The sequence below is a fragment of the Oryx dammah genome, unplaced genomic scaffold (genome assembly GCF_014754425.2).
Source record: "Oryx dammah isolate SB20612 unplaced genomic scaffold, SCBI_Odam_1.1 HiC_scaffold_13, whole genome shotgun sequence".
Classification (NCBI taxonomy): Eukaryota; Metazoa; Chordata; class Mammalia; order Artiodactyla; family Bovidae; genus Oryx; species Oryx dammah.
Window position 1 is genome coordinate 9803874 of NW_024070197.1, and position 14308 is coordinate 9818181.

The window sequence follows — 14308 nt, forward strand, 5'->3', positions numbered from 1 at the left end:
CCGGTCCCGGAACTAGGATCTCAGAGTATGGGCAAAATTAAAAATAAATCAGTAAAACTTAAAAAAAAAAAAGAAGAAGAAAAAGAAGAATGAGAGGGGAGGGGGGGGGGGGTACCAGAACCTTCCTGCTCAGGCACCGGAGTCCGGTAGAAATAAAGAGCAGGAATGTAGGAGAGAGTAGAATCACAGGTCAAGTCAGCACTCACCATCTCCCAGAAGTACAAGGCCATCTGAGCCCTGTTAAGCAGCAGTGCCCAGATGAGCAGGTCGCTCCAGGGGGCCTGCCCGGGGACAGCTTCCATCAGTTCCGAGGCAGCCTTGTCTGACAGCATAAGCGACTGCAGACGAGAAAGGCGCGTTGAGGGTTGGCTCCGCCCCAGACCCGTCCTGACTCCGCCCCAACCATCATGCCCACAAGGCGTTCAGTCGCACACTCAGCTCTCTGATCACACCGCCTCCTGGCAGAGCGCCGCCCCCAGGTCCTTTCGCGCTCCCCCTACTCCCACCCTCCTTTCTTACATTCTCTCTGCTGCTGTCGCTCCGGCGGGTGCCCCCGGCGGGGAACGTCGGCGCGCACGTCTTCCCCAGCAGCATGCGCAGCACCTGCCCCACTTTAGGAAACTGTGGCTCCGCAGAGGGTTTAAGTGCTGGGGCTTTGGTGCTTGCACCGTGTGACACTTGGTCCAGAAGGCTGCGGATAAGTGAGTTGGGGGGCGCTGCGTTGTAGAGCTGGGCCAGGCGCACCGGGGTCAGGAAGTGGCCCAGGCTGAGGCCATGGGAGATAAGCAAGCGCACGAACTCCGGTCGGTCGTTCAGGAGAGCGTCCATGAGGGAGGCCTCCAGGTGGAAGGACTGGTGGGGGCGGAATGAATGGGGGAAGAGTTGAGCACAGAGACGGGCAGAAGGCCAGGTGAGGTCAGAGGTTAAGGACAGGAGATGGGAGTACAGAACCATGAGTGATGGACAGATGGACAGATGCGGAGAGAGGAAATAAGATGGGGACAGACGGACAACCAGAGACGGGTGGGCAATTAAGAGAAGGCTGGAGAGGCCATAATGGAAGACAGAGACAGATGTCAAAGGAGTTGGAGGGGGGAGAACGCAACCCTTTTGTCAGGACCCCCACCTCCGGGCCCCAGCCCCTCACCCGCCATTGGATGTCCCCTCGGAAGAGTTCACTCTGGGCAATGTCCACACGGTTCCAAGCCACAGCCAAACGCAACTCATCCAGGTAAGCTGAGGCTTCAGAGCTCCCACAGGCTGAAAGGATGACAGGGGGAGGGGGCATGAAGTCAGAGGAGGGGGCACTGGGAACAGGACGAGCATCCCTATTGCTTCTTCTTGAGATGCCCGACATTTAAACTCGGTATACAGTGAGTGTTGTTGGGCAGAGTCTGGAGCCTTTAAGAAGCCAGGCTATTACAAGCATAACGTCATTCAGCTCAGGGACAGAACACAGACCAGTGGTTTAGAGGCCCCAAGAAAAGGAAAAGGAATCGTTTATATTCACTTTACATTTATTGGGGTAGGCTATGAGCCAGGTGGGTTTCCCTGGTGGCTCAGACTAAAGAATCTGCCTGTGATGCAGGAGACCCGGGTTAGATCCCAGGGTCAGGAAGATCCCCTGGAGAAGGAAATGGCTACCCACTCCAGTATCTGGGGAATTCCATGGATGGAGAAGCCTGGTGGGCTATAGTCCATGGGGTCGGACATGACTTAGCGACTCAACAGCAACAACAATGGGCCAGGCAGTGAGAGAGATGGAGAGAGAAACTGGATGCAGGCTCTGCCCTGAAGGACCCTCCTTTCAGAGAAATATGTCTCAGAATCACATAAACACCCTCAGAGTGATCAGTCTCCTTGGAGGTGGGTGTAGAATGTGATTAAGGCCAGAGGAGGCTACAGTCACAGAGGTATGGAGGGACCCAAGGGAGCCTCCTAGAGGTGGACAATGAGGAAGGGCTTTTGAAAGACTAGCAGGATTTGTAAGTATGTGTCTAAAATGAGAAAAGAATCTCTGAGGCAGCAGGGGCAGCCCAAGCAAAAGCTTGGGTGCAGGAAAGCACAGGATATGACAGCAAACGTGAGTCACTCTGGCTTCCTGCAACTTGGGAGTATTTGTGAGAAGAAAGAGGAGCAGGTAGCAGGAAAAAAAAAATCCAAACATTAGCAGGGCTCCAGGAGACCCTGAGGCCATTCAAAAGAACAAGGAAGAACAAGTGGCCTTTAAAACTTTGATCCCAAAGTGTGCAGTCAACTGCGTGTGACGTTGGGCAAGTCACTACCCCACTCTGAGCATCGTTTCTTCATCTGCAACCTGAGGAGACAATCCTTCTCAGCAGGAGTGAAGGATCAGAGCAGGATCGGAGAAGGATGTGTGCTACCCGCTCAGCACGGGGCCTGGGTGTTCCTAGACTCTAAGAAGCATCCGGCCCCTTCCCCCATTCCTTCTTCACCTGCCGAAACCCCATCCCTTCAACTCTGCCAATACTGAGCCTGTCCAGCCACCTCCAGTTTCCCCAGCAGAGTGTGATCACTTGCCCTGCTGCAAGCCACGGACTTATACCACCACCCCCTCAAACCACATCTTAGAGAGCGGCTGTGTTTTCTCCCAGGAGGCTGGTGAGTTAACTTCTGTGTAGTGAATCGCATTTGCTCACTGACTGCCATCCTCTATTAAAGGACGTGTCCCCACAAGAAATGGAATCATATTAAGGAGAGCTTCCATTTATCAGACTTCCCCTGGGGCAGGCACTGCTGAGGCTCAAAACACTCCTGCCAGGTATTATCTCAATGTTTTTAGAGACAGAAACTAAAGCTCAGAGAAGGAAAGTCTCTTTCTCAAAGTCACACAGCAGAGAGGGGGGCACGCTGGCATTCACATTTTAGTTTTATCTGATTCCAAAGTCAAAAATAACTACCTCACCACAGAATATGGTAGATGCAATTGGGGTGGGGACCTGGGGCTCAGAACACATTAAAAATTCACACTATGCCTCTTGGGAGTTTTTTTATCTAGGTGAGTGCTTTCCATGTAAAACTCTTCTGACACCAAAATGACCCTCCTCACATACATATCCACAGAGCCCTGGAGATCCACCTTAGCACTTATTTATCCCACCACCCCATCTTACTAACTCCAGGTTCTACTGGCTCTTCAAGGCCCAACTCAAATACCACCTCCCAATTGAATTTTTCTCGCCTTTCTGACGGCAGTTCCTCTCCCATGTCTTTGTCTTGAATTTTACTTAAGATGTGTCCAAACAGCCCTGGTGGGAACTGCTTTTATCTCTGAAGCCTAAGCTAGTCTTGGCTGAATGAATAATGAGCTCCATCATCAGCCTCTACCACGTGGCCATTGCGCTCCCTATCTTGGTTTTCGTCATTCATTCATCTAGTGGAATATCAGAAGTCCCTCACTGCGAGATGGCACTCTGGTTCATCTCTGATGCCAGCATGCCTCAGGGCTTAAAACATAGCAGGGGCATGTAGGAAAGGTAGAAAGGGTGAGTGGGTGGATAGATAGAAGAATGGATGGATAAGATGGATAGATGAAAAGATAAATGGATGGATAGATGAAAGGATAAATGGATGGATGGATGAAAGATGGATGGGTAAATGAAAGATGAATGGATGGAAGAACGACGAGTGGATGGAATTGTTAACAGGAGTGAATAGATTGGTAGAAGGATGGGTGAATGGCAAGATGGATGGATGGCTGAACAGATGGTGGAATGGAAGGATGAAGGGAATAATGGGTAGATAGATCAGTGTACACATGGCTGGCTAGATGGATGAAAGGATGGGTGGATGGATGCAACAGAAAGAAAGCAATGTTGGAACATAATGAAAGTATCTTGGGAAAAGTGTCCAATAGCACCGTGCAAAGCCCCAAAAGGCACTGACAGAAGGAGAGAGATAAAAAGAGGCACAACTTATTAGAGAGGATGGGTAAAGCGCCGAAGACAGGAGAGTGTCCAAAGTTGAGCTGACAGAAGCAGAGGCTGGGGGATTCCAAGTCTTACCCTTGACAAGGGCCCTTAAAACGATGGTCTCAAATTCCTCAGGGCCATCGTCAGTTGAATAGACTGTCAGCAGCTCCTTCCGAGTCATGATCCTCTCCACCTGCAGAATACCAAATTCTGCCACCCCGACCCAACTCCCTGGTGCTGTCCACAGAGATAAAGGAGAACATTCCCCTGCAGGGCCCCACAGTCTAGGTGCCCAGCACCCTTTAGTCCCAGAACCTAGGGGTGTCCAGGCCCCCAGGCCTCTTCTCCCTCAGACCCAGGAGTCCAGGTTCCCAGGTTTTCCTCATATCCATAAGGCTGGGCCCCCATTCCCCTTCCCTTGGACCCAGGACTCCGAATCTTCAGCACCCCCACATCTCAAGAGCCAGGAATCCAGGTCCCCAGCTCTCTCCCATCTCAGGTTCCAGAGTTGGGCCCTCAGTGTCCTACCTGGGCCTGCAGGACCTCAGGGTCCCCATTGGGGAAGAAACGCTTAATCAGATCTCGGGGTTCACGTCGCCTGCCCCCGCCACTCCCTGGAGCCAGAGTGTCCTCCAGGATCTCTGCCAGGCAGTCTGCAGCTCCCCCAGATCCGGCCACCAGGAGGCAGGGGAGCTGAGCCTGGGTGGCGTTCTCTATCCGCTACAGAATAAAAGGGGCAGGCAGGTTAGGGAAGGAAAGCATTCGCCCTTCCTGGAGCCTAGATTCCCAGCCCTTTTCTCCTCCAGGACTTGGGACCCAGGAGTACAGCCCCCAGGCCTCCTGGGCTCCTGTACCTTCAACATCTTCTCATCACCGTCAATGAGGAGGAGGAGGACAGGGATGTCAATGCCAGTCCCTGCAGGGAGAACAGAGCAGAAAGCTTGGTCAGCTCCCATCAGCCTCTGCTGGGGATGGCAAAGATTCACATTTCCCAGGAGTCCCTGGGGCAAACGCTGGCTTCTGCCTAAAGTCCTCAGTCCTGAGGCTCATGGGAACTGTCATGTCTTTGAGGGTGTTGGGAGGGGCCAGATCGCGAAGACAGTAGTGTTCAACTTCTCAAGGGAGGACAGGGCTAGGAACCTGGACTCCAGGGTTCCCGAATGAGGCATGAGTCAATCCTGTGACTGATTAACTGACCTGGAGCCAGGAGAGGATGAAAGTTCAAACAGAAAATGAAGGAAATAAGGAATAGGAAAGACTATCCAAATACCATAAAGATATTTATCAAAGCCCAATAGCAAACTCATAAAAGTTTTCTATTAACTCTATTCCCATTAAAATAAGAAATGAGACAACATTACTACTAGTCACACTTATCTGGGTATTTTGAGCTAATGCAATAATACAAGAAAATGAAATAACTGGAGTGAAAACTTGTATTTTTTTTTAAGTTGGAAGAGACAAAGGTATTTATTTGAAGAAAAGATGATTTACATTCTCAGAAAATTGGAGAGACTCCACTCAAAATAACTAAATACTAATAAGAGAATTTGGTTAAGTAGATTAATACAAGAAAAATACACAAAAATAAAAAACTTTTTTCCAGCTAGTAAGAATATGTATCTCATCCACATTTCCACAAAAATGATAAAATACCCAGGGATTAATTTGTATAGAAAGTTATGATGTTTTTATAAGATTGATAAACCCTTATTTAAGGACAAGGTATGAATAAATGGAAAAGTAAACACCATGTTAACCTGTCACAATGTAATACATAAATTCAATGCAGTTTGGGGAAAGAGGGAAGTCGAAGGAGGTTGGCAGTGTTTTTCCTTTGTTCTTATATAATGGAACAAAATAATGTTAAAATTCATATGAAAGAATAAATACTGAAGAGTTAAGAAATTGTTGAAAAAGGACAGTCAGGAGGAACTTTCTCTGATATATATATATTTAAAAATCTTTAAACTGCTATAAACAAAATATATTTTTGGCACAGGAATAAATACATAGAGAAGTAGAAGAGGAAAAGGTTTAGGAATAGTTCAGTGTATAAAGGAACTGAATATATAACTGAAGTGACATTTCAATTTAGCTGGGAAAATATAGCTTATTTATTAAATGGTCATGAAGAAAATACAGCTTCCCATTTGGAAGCAAGAAATGTAGACTCTACCTCAAAATATGTAAAGATCATTTCCAGATGGATTAAGGTTTAAATATAAAAGTATAAGATATTTAAAAAGAAGACTTAGAATATTTGTGTAGCATTGGAGTTGAATTGACTTTTCTAAAAAGACCAAGGAAAACCAAGGATATATAAAAGGAACAACAAATATATCTAACCACATTCATATGATCAAATTTTTATGGAAGTAGACACCAGAATTAAAGTATCTTTTAAAAATTTTACAATACATCTAACAGTTAAAGCTTTCCTATCGATAGGATACAAAGAATTCTTATAAAAAGATTTGTAAAAGAATCCAATTCAAAAAGGGCAAAGAATATGAATAGACATTTCATATTCCGTTCATATTGAATAGAAATCTGATCAGCCAACAAAATGTGTTTTTATCTTTTAATAATGGTTAGATAAAACATCAAGTTAAAAGTGTGAAATCAGGACTTCTCTGGTGGTTCAGTGGTTAAGAATCTGCTTGCCAATGCAGGGGACATGGGTTCAATCCCTGGTCTAGGAAGATTCCACATGCTGCGGGCAACTACGTCCGTGTGCCACAACTCCTGGGCCTGAGTTCTAGAGCCCAAGCTTCTCAACAAGAGAAGCCACTGCAATGGGAAGCCTATCCATCGCAACTGGAGCATAGACCCCACTCACAGCAGCCAGAGAAAGCCCAAGTGCAGCAATGAAGACCCAGCACAACCAAAATTAAATTTAAAAAATTTTAAAGTGATACATCACTTTCCACCCATCAAGTTGGCAAAAAAAAAAAAAATTAAAGCAAGAATATCCAGAGTTGGTTAAGATTGATTAGAAAAGGAAAATCACACATTCTTGATGAGAGAGTGAATGAAAACTGCTACACATTTTGAGAAAGTTACTTAGTACTATTAGTACACACACAGCAATCTCACTTTCAAGATCTACTGTATAGAATTTTAAACACCTGGATGTTGGGAGTTCCCTGGCGGTCCAGTGATTAGTCTTGAGTTGCCTCCCTGGTCGAGGAACTAAGATCCCACAAGTGGTGGGGCACAGCCAGGAAAAATAAAATTTTAATTAAAAAAAATTAAAATAAAACACTGGGATGTAATTATGGACATTTATACAAAGATATTTTTTCAGCATTGTTTGCAGTGCCAAACACTGATAGCAGTTTAAGTATCCACCAATTGAGAAAAATTTAAATAAGAGATGGAACAAACATTATAAAGGAATATCATGCAACCATTAGAAGGAGATGTAAGATAAAGAAGTTTGGACCTAAAAGGATGGTTGTGAAAGTGATACGTATATGTATAGTATAAAAGAAAGAAAGACCATAGAGGTGGAAATATAATCGCATAGGATTTTATAAACATAGAGAAAGGTATAAAAGGATAAACCCCAAACCATATAACACTGATTACCCCAATAGAGGGGGCTGGAGCTGGAAAGGGAGTTTTCTAACTTATTTTTTCTTCTTCTTCTTCTTTGGCCTGTGGGTTATTTATAAACTACAACTCATGCAATGATAAGAATTTCCTTACATACCTTCTCATGGTTTGATTAGCTCCAATAAACACATATTAAATTTGCCACATATTAAACACATTAATTTTTTAAAAAATTAATTAAAATATTAAATTAATATTAAAATATTATGTTGAGTGAAAGGAGGCAATTTCAAAAGATCATATATCATATTCCATTTATTTATCTTCTGGAAGAGAGAGGCCTAGTGTGATAGAAAACAGATTAGTGACTGGGTACCAAAGGAATGCCTTCATGGGAACAGAACTGGTCTGTGTCCTGATTGTGGAAATGGCCACATGAATCTCTGTACATATGCCTATCCACCCCAAAAAAGTCAGTTTACACCCCAAAAAGATAATTTTAAAAATAAGGTTAAGGGAAACCTCCTACGTTGTTGGTGTGAATGTGAATTGGTGCAGCCACTATGGAGAACAGTAAGGAGGTCCCTTAAAAAACTAAAAATAGAGCTACCATATGATCCAACAATCCCACTCCCGGGCATATATTTGGAGAAAATCATGATGTGAAAAGATACATGTTCCCCAACGTTCACTGAGCACTATTTACAATAGCCAAGACATGGAAACATCCTAAATGTTTATCGATGGAGAACTGATAAAGAAGATGTGATGTGTATATGTTTATATGTGTTATGTGTATATATGGGCTTCCCTGGCGGCTCAGTGGCAAAAGACTGCACCTGGGATGCAGGAGACCAGGGTTCGACCCTGGGTTGGGACCATCCCCTGGAGGTATTCTTGCCTGGGGAATCCCATGGACAGAGGAGCCTGGCAGGCTATAGTCAATGGGCTTGCAAAGAACTGGACATGACTGAGGGACTAAGCACAGCACATATGTATAAATATATGTGTATGTGTATATAAGATGTGATGCATGTATATATTATAATATATATTATATATAATGGAACATTACTCAGCCATAAAAAAGAATGAAATAATGTCATTTGCAGCAACATGGATGGACCTAGAGATTGTCATCCTGAGTGAAGTCAGACAGAAAAAGACAAATATCAGATGATAATTGCTTATACGTGGAATTTGAGAAAATGGTACAAATGAAACTATTTACAAAACAGAGTCACAGGTGCAGAAAAAAAAACTTATGGTTACCAAGGCGGAAAGCAGGGCAGGAGGGATAAGTTGGGAGATTGGAATCGACATATCACACTAGGTACAAAAAGTGAAAGTGTTAGTCGCTCAGCATGTCTGACTCTTTGAGGCCCCATAGACTGTAGCCTGCCAGGCTTCTCTGTCTATGGGATTCTCCAGGCAAGAATCCTGGAATAGGTAGCCATTCCCTTCTCCAGGGCACTCTTCCTAACCCAGGGATCAAACCCAGGTCTCCTGCATTGCAGGCAGATTCTTTGCCATCTGAGGCACCAGCAAAGCCCATTATGTATAAAGCCCACTATGTATAAAATAGATAACTAATAAGAACTCTACCTAACACTCTGTAATGACCTATATGGGAACAGAATCTAAAAAATCATGGATATCTGAGTCACTTTGCTGTACAGCAGAAAGGAACACAGCATCGTAAATCAGCTATATTCCAATAAAAATTAATTATATTAAAAAAAATCCCTACATATGTGAGTCGGACTCTGGACCCACTGGGCCCGATAAACTAGTGTGTATGCCCCGGATACTTTGACTTTGATCAAGGAGTAGTGGATGGAAGGAACTTTGAGTTGTCTCTTCTGAGAGGGTGCGTTCTATGAGTGGGAAGAAAAATAAAATGGTTTGTTAACCAAAAATAAAATGATAAAAATAAGATTTAAATTGCCCCCAAACTAATTAAATTTCAAGAATTAGGTGGACACCTTTTAAAATGTAAGAAACGTTTATAAAGAAGCAGCTTTCTGTTCGGTTGATTTTCTACATTGGACGTTTGTTCCTGTTTTAGTGATTATGCTCTTGTCTGTATTAGTTCATTGCTTCTACTGCCTCTAGATTTGTCTTGCTCTTCTGTTTCTAGGATTTTTTTAAATTGGAGACAAATCATTGATTTTCAACCTTCCTTTTCTTTTCTTTATTATATACACATTTAAGTCTACAGATTTCCCTCTAGGTATTGCATTGTGCTGTGCTATGCTTAGTCGCTCAGCCATGTCTGACTCTTTGTGACCCTGGATGACTGTTAGCCCACTAGGCTCCTCTGTCCATGGGATTCTCCAGGCAAGAATACTGGAGTGGGTTGCCATGCCCTCCTCCAGGGGATCTTCCTAACCCAGGGATCGAACCCAGGTCTCCCACATTGCAGGAGGACTCTACAGTCTGAGCCACCAGGGAAGCCCAAGAATACTGGCGTGGGTAACCTATCCCTTCTCCAGGGGATCTGCCCGACCCAGGAATCAAATCTGGGTCTCCTGCATTGCAGGCGGATTCTTTACCAGCTGAGCTACCAGGGAAGCCCAAGCATTAGCTGCACCCCCAAACATGTTGGTATGTCATGACATAACCATCACTTGGTTCAAAATATTACCTAGCTTCTTTTTTTTTTCCTTCTTTGATCCATGGGTTAATCACAAACTACAATTCATGCAATGATATGGATGAATCTCACAGAAGTAACGTTGACTATGAGAAGCGAGAATTTAAGACGTGAGCATGGTATGATTCTAGTCATATGAAACAGGTTCAGAACTACCCGATGCTGTGACAAACACGATGAGGTGGCCTTTGGGTGTGGTTAGGAGAAGGCTTCTGAGGGCTGGTATTATCCTGTTTCTTGATCCGGGTCCTCGTTGCCTAAGTGGGTTCAGTTTGTTAAAAAGTCATCAAGCTGTCCACCTTTGTGTATTGCAGATTTCAAGATAAAGGATTCTTTTAAACACAGCAAGTGATAGGAGAAGGCCCTTGACCACAGGAGACTCCCCTTGGCTGCAGTCCCCAGATTGCAACCAGAGGGGACCACTGGGGTCCTGAGCAGTGAATCCCCAGTGGAGGAAACCACTCACCTCCCACTCCCGTCTTCTGTTGGGCCAGGTAAGACTCAAAGCCCAAGCGAAAGCGGTTCTCGCCTCCCAGGCGGCCGTGTGTGCCGTCGTCCACCAGGAAGAAGGCCGAGTAGTTATAGTCGAGAGGGAACTGGACCCCATCCTCCGGGTCTCCGCGCCACCGGTACCTTGCGGGGAATGAGCCCTGGGGGGACAAGTGGCCAGACCAGGGGGTCTCTCCATCAGGGCCAAAGGGACAGACACTAGGCACTCATCCCTCCCCTAACTCTAAGCCCCAGCCCCCTCCCCACTCAGACCCAGGGCTCCAGGTCCCCAGCACCCCCCTTCCAAGACCCTGAATCCCACCTTGGGGTTGGTGAGGGTGTCTCTATTCCGCACCACGCCCCAGGGGACCACGCCCATGGCCACCACCTTGCTGCCCCCAGTGCTGGCCGTCTGGTGGTCCCGCACAGCCGCACCGACATGCCGGCCGATGCCTTTGTGCAGCCCTCCAGTGACAATCCAGGCCCCTACACAGGGACACAGAGAGTAGTGGTAAGGTCCAGAGACAACGCAGGCTGCAAGCAGAGACACAGAAAGAGACCAGAGAGTGAGACAAAAGCCACACAGAGACGGCAGAGAGGAAGACAGGCATTCCAGGGAAATGGGGGGAGATGGGGGACCCAGGAGGCACAGCCCCACCCTGCCTCAGTCACCTGTACTCTGGGCAGCCCGCACCAGCCCGCGTCGCAGCAGGTCCTGCAGCCAGGTCTGGAGGATGGGGCCCCCTGACCCCCCCAGCACTGACACCACCAGGTTCGGGGCCCGGAAGCCCCACACTTTGGTGACCAGAGTATAAACTGTAGCTGGATCCGTGCGGTCCGAGAGCCGGAGGAACTGTGGACACACGAGAGGAGGGGACACAGGGAGAGGGGACAGAGAGAGAGGGACAGAGTTGCAGAGAGAGGAGCACAGAGATGGGGGGACAAAGACCCAGAGAGAGGAGGACAGACTTACAAAAGACAGAGGGGGTGGAGGGGACAGAGATCCGGGAGAGGTGAAGACAAGGATAGGCAAATGGGGAGACACAGTGTTCAGCTGGGACACTGAGGCACACAGTCCCACTGGCCAACCCCGGCCTTGCCCAGACATGCTGGCCTCACATTGCTGATCTTGCGGCCAGCGCCGAGGAAGTCCAGGTCCCCAAAGGCATCTGTGGGCTTCTCCGTGGTGTGCAAGTCACTGTCCCATACGGTCACCACGGCTGCCCCGAATGCATCCTCCACAGCCACGGATGGGTGGGCACCCCGGGGATGCCCACACTGGCACAAGGTCCCCCTGTCGGGGAAAGAGGAGGATGAACCCCAGGAGTGTCCGCACCGACCCTGCAGAAACGTCCCTAACTCTGTGTGTCCCCCCAGAGGCGCTCACAGTCCATGCTGACCCTGGCACTGCCCCTCCTTGGTAGGGAGAGATTGGGGCAGAACAACCACAGTCACCTCGCCCACCAGCAGGAAGCCACGGCGGCTCAAGCAAGCCTGGGCAGGGAGGTCTCTGTACAGGGCCCGACACTCACTGTTGCCTTCAGGGCCTGAAGTGGGAAAGTTCGGGGGCTGGGGGTCATCAGGGTGACCTTGCTGCCCCCAGTCCAGACAGATGATATTTGCATGAAAAGGGAAATCAAGAGAGTGATTCAGAGAGCATGCAGGTTCTAGAGGTCAAGGCAGCTGTGTGACTTTGAGTAAGTAGCTTCACCTCTCTGAGCCTCAATTTCCCACTCAAATGAAGAGACAATAATAGCACAGCCTACTTCAGAGAACTGTGAGGAGCCAATGAAATAACAACATTTCTTCAGATGGGGGCTGCATACCAGATCCAGTCTCCGTGAACTCCACACAAAGCTTTAAATAACCTTGAATAGCACAGTGAGAAAGTCATTCCTTTTTGAGCTCTCCTGATTACTGTCAAGGAGAGAGGCTCAGCTGAGTGCTAGAATATTTGTCATGCCTAACTCTACTATTTTTTTTTTAATAACAGAGAGAAGTTGGCCTCGGGCTCAGAAAAAGGCTGGCAACAGCATCCATTTAGAAGGTAAATACTTCGGCTTAGTTTTTATTGTAATTGTCTTCAATGGCTTGTTTCTTTCTCTTTGTGGCAAATGGAATGGATTTTCCATTTATGGTGATCATATATGAGACATTTTCCCCCTAAATAAATATACAATTATCCCTAGTGACTTAATGGGATTGGCACCTGAGTTTTAAAAGAGCAAGCAGCGAGGGTTGAGAGATGAGGGATTGGTTTGTAAAGGTATCTAAATTTCTTTGGTCCCTGATGCCAGAAGGGATTCAGATATCAGGGGATACTGGCATTTATGTAAACAGTGAGTGAGTGATAGTTGCTCAGTCGTGTCCGACTCTTTGTGACCCCATGGACTGTAGCCAGCCAGGCTTCTCTGTCTATGGAATTCTCCAGGCAAGAATACTGGAATGTAAACAGAGTAAGCTACAACTTAAACAGACTAATTTTCTAGAAGAAATAGCACGAGTGGTCCAAGGATTTAGCAAAAGTTGTAAAGACAATAGGGGCTTCCCAGGTGGCGCTAGTGGTAAAGAACCTGCTAGCCAAGGCAAGAGACAAAAGTTAAGAGACTAGGGTTCAATCCCTGGGTCGGGAAGATCCCCTGAAGGAGAGCATCGCAACCTGCTCCAGTATACTTGCCTGGAGAATCCGATGGACAGAGGGACCTAGCGGGCTACAGTCCATACAGCTACAGAGAGTCAGATCTGGTTGAAGTGACTTAGCACACATGTGCACACGCAAAGACAACAAAAAGAATCAAGCAACCACACTGAATATACCAGCTTCGGGCAGAGTGAGGACTATGGGACACACCTCTCCTCCTTTCTGAGTCAACCGTCAGGGTCCTGGCATGCCTCAGTTGACCCACCTGATCCTTTCACCCATCTCAACCCTGTCCCTGGGCGCCCCCCCCCCCCCCTTCGTTCCTGTCCATCTACTTCCCATGAGCCCTTCCTGGCAAAATTTCTTCAACGAATGTTCCAGAACTTGAATTCTCCAGTACAATAGCCTCTAGCCACGCAGCGCTCCTTGTAGTCAAATGAAATTAAATACTATTAAAACTTCAGTTCCACAGTCGCTCTGGCCACATTTCAAGTGACCAGGAGCCACACGTGTGTGGCCAGTGGGTGCCATATTGGATGTGACTATAGAACATTTTCATCATTCCAGAAAACTCTAGCGGTCAGCACTGGCAGACACCCCATCTGCCTGTCTCATCTCCTACCCGGCCCTCTCTTTGCGTGGCCACCGAAACCGAAGTTGTCCCCGATAAAATCAGCGGTTACCTGCATGAAAAAAGCAGCGGTTACCTGCATGTCTCCAAATACAATGGTTTCTATTCAGGTCTTATCTGACTCTGACTAAACGGCACCAGTCATGGCTAAAAGGCTCTGATTCTAGAAAACTTTTTCCTTGGCAGAGCATGCCCATTCCCCTGGCTGCCCCATCCAGCCTCATCTGCGGCTTTCTCTTCCTCTGTGCCTCCCTCCAGTCCAGGTGTTCCCGAGCCAGGGCCACGTGCCTTCCCGACATGGGCCTCAAGCTCAGTGTCCCCGAGGGCCAGGCAGGGGAGAGAAAGAAGCAGCAGGGGGAAGATTATAAGTGGGTGTGCTGGACACCGTCCTGACTTGA

The 14308-nt window shown here is 47.0% G+C and overlaps 1 protein-coding gene across 3 annotated transcripts in view; it reads right to left on the reverse strand.

Moving 5' to 3' along the window:
* TRPM4 (transient receptor potential cation channel subfamily M member 4) overlaps positions 1-14308 on the reverse strand; it is a 40839-nt gene that overhangs the window by 23248 nt on the left and 3283 nt on the right. For 2 of the 3 annotated variants that reach the window (XR_005723193.1, XM_040252311.1), the window contains exons 3-12: positions 11758-11932; positions 11311-11491; positions 10961-11124; positions 10616-10799; positions 4787-4848; positions 4461-4652; positions 4026-4125; positions 1148-1260; positions 520-852; positions 207-338 (exon numbers count right to left, since the gene is read on the reverse strand). Coding sequence is in view for 2 of the 3 variants with exons in the window: in XM_040252311.1 (XP_040108245.1) it covers positions 207-338; positions 520-852; positions 1148-1260; positions 4026-4125; positions 4461-4652; positions 4787-4848; positions 10616-10799; positions 10961-11124; positions 11311-11491; positions 11758-11932 (1636 nt within the window). In the remaining variant the exon portion in view is untranslated. Of the gene's footprint in view, positions 1-206; positions 339-519; positions 853-1147; positions 1261-4025; positions 4126-4460; positions 4653-4786; positions 4849-10615; positions 10800-10960; positions 11125-11310; positions 11492-11757; positions 11933-14308 lie in introns of those variants that run through there. The other variant, XM_040252312.1, reaches the window with a different exon arrangement.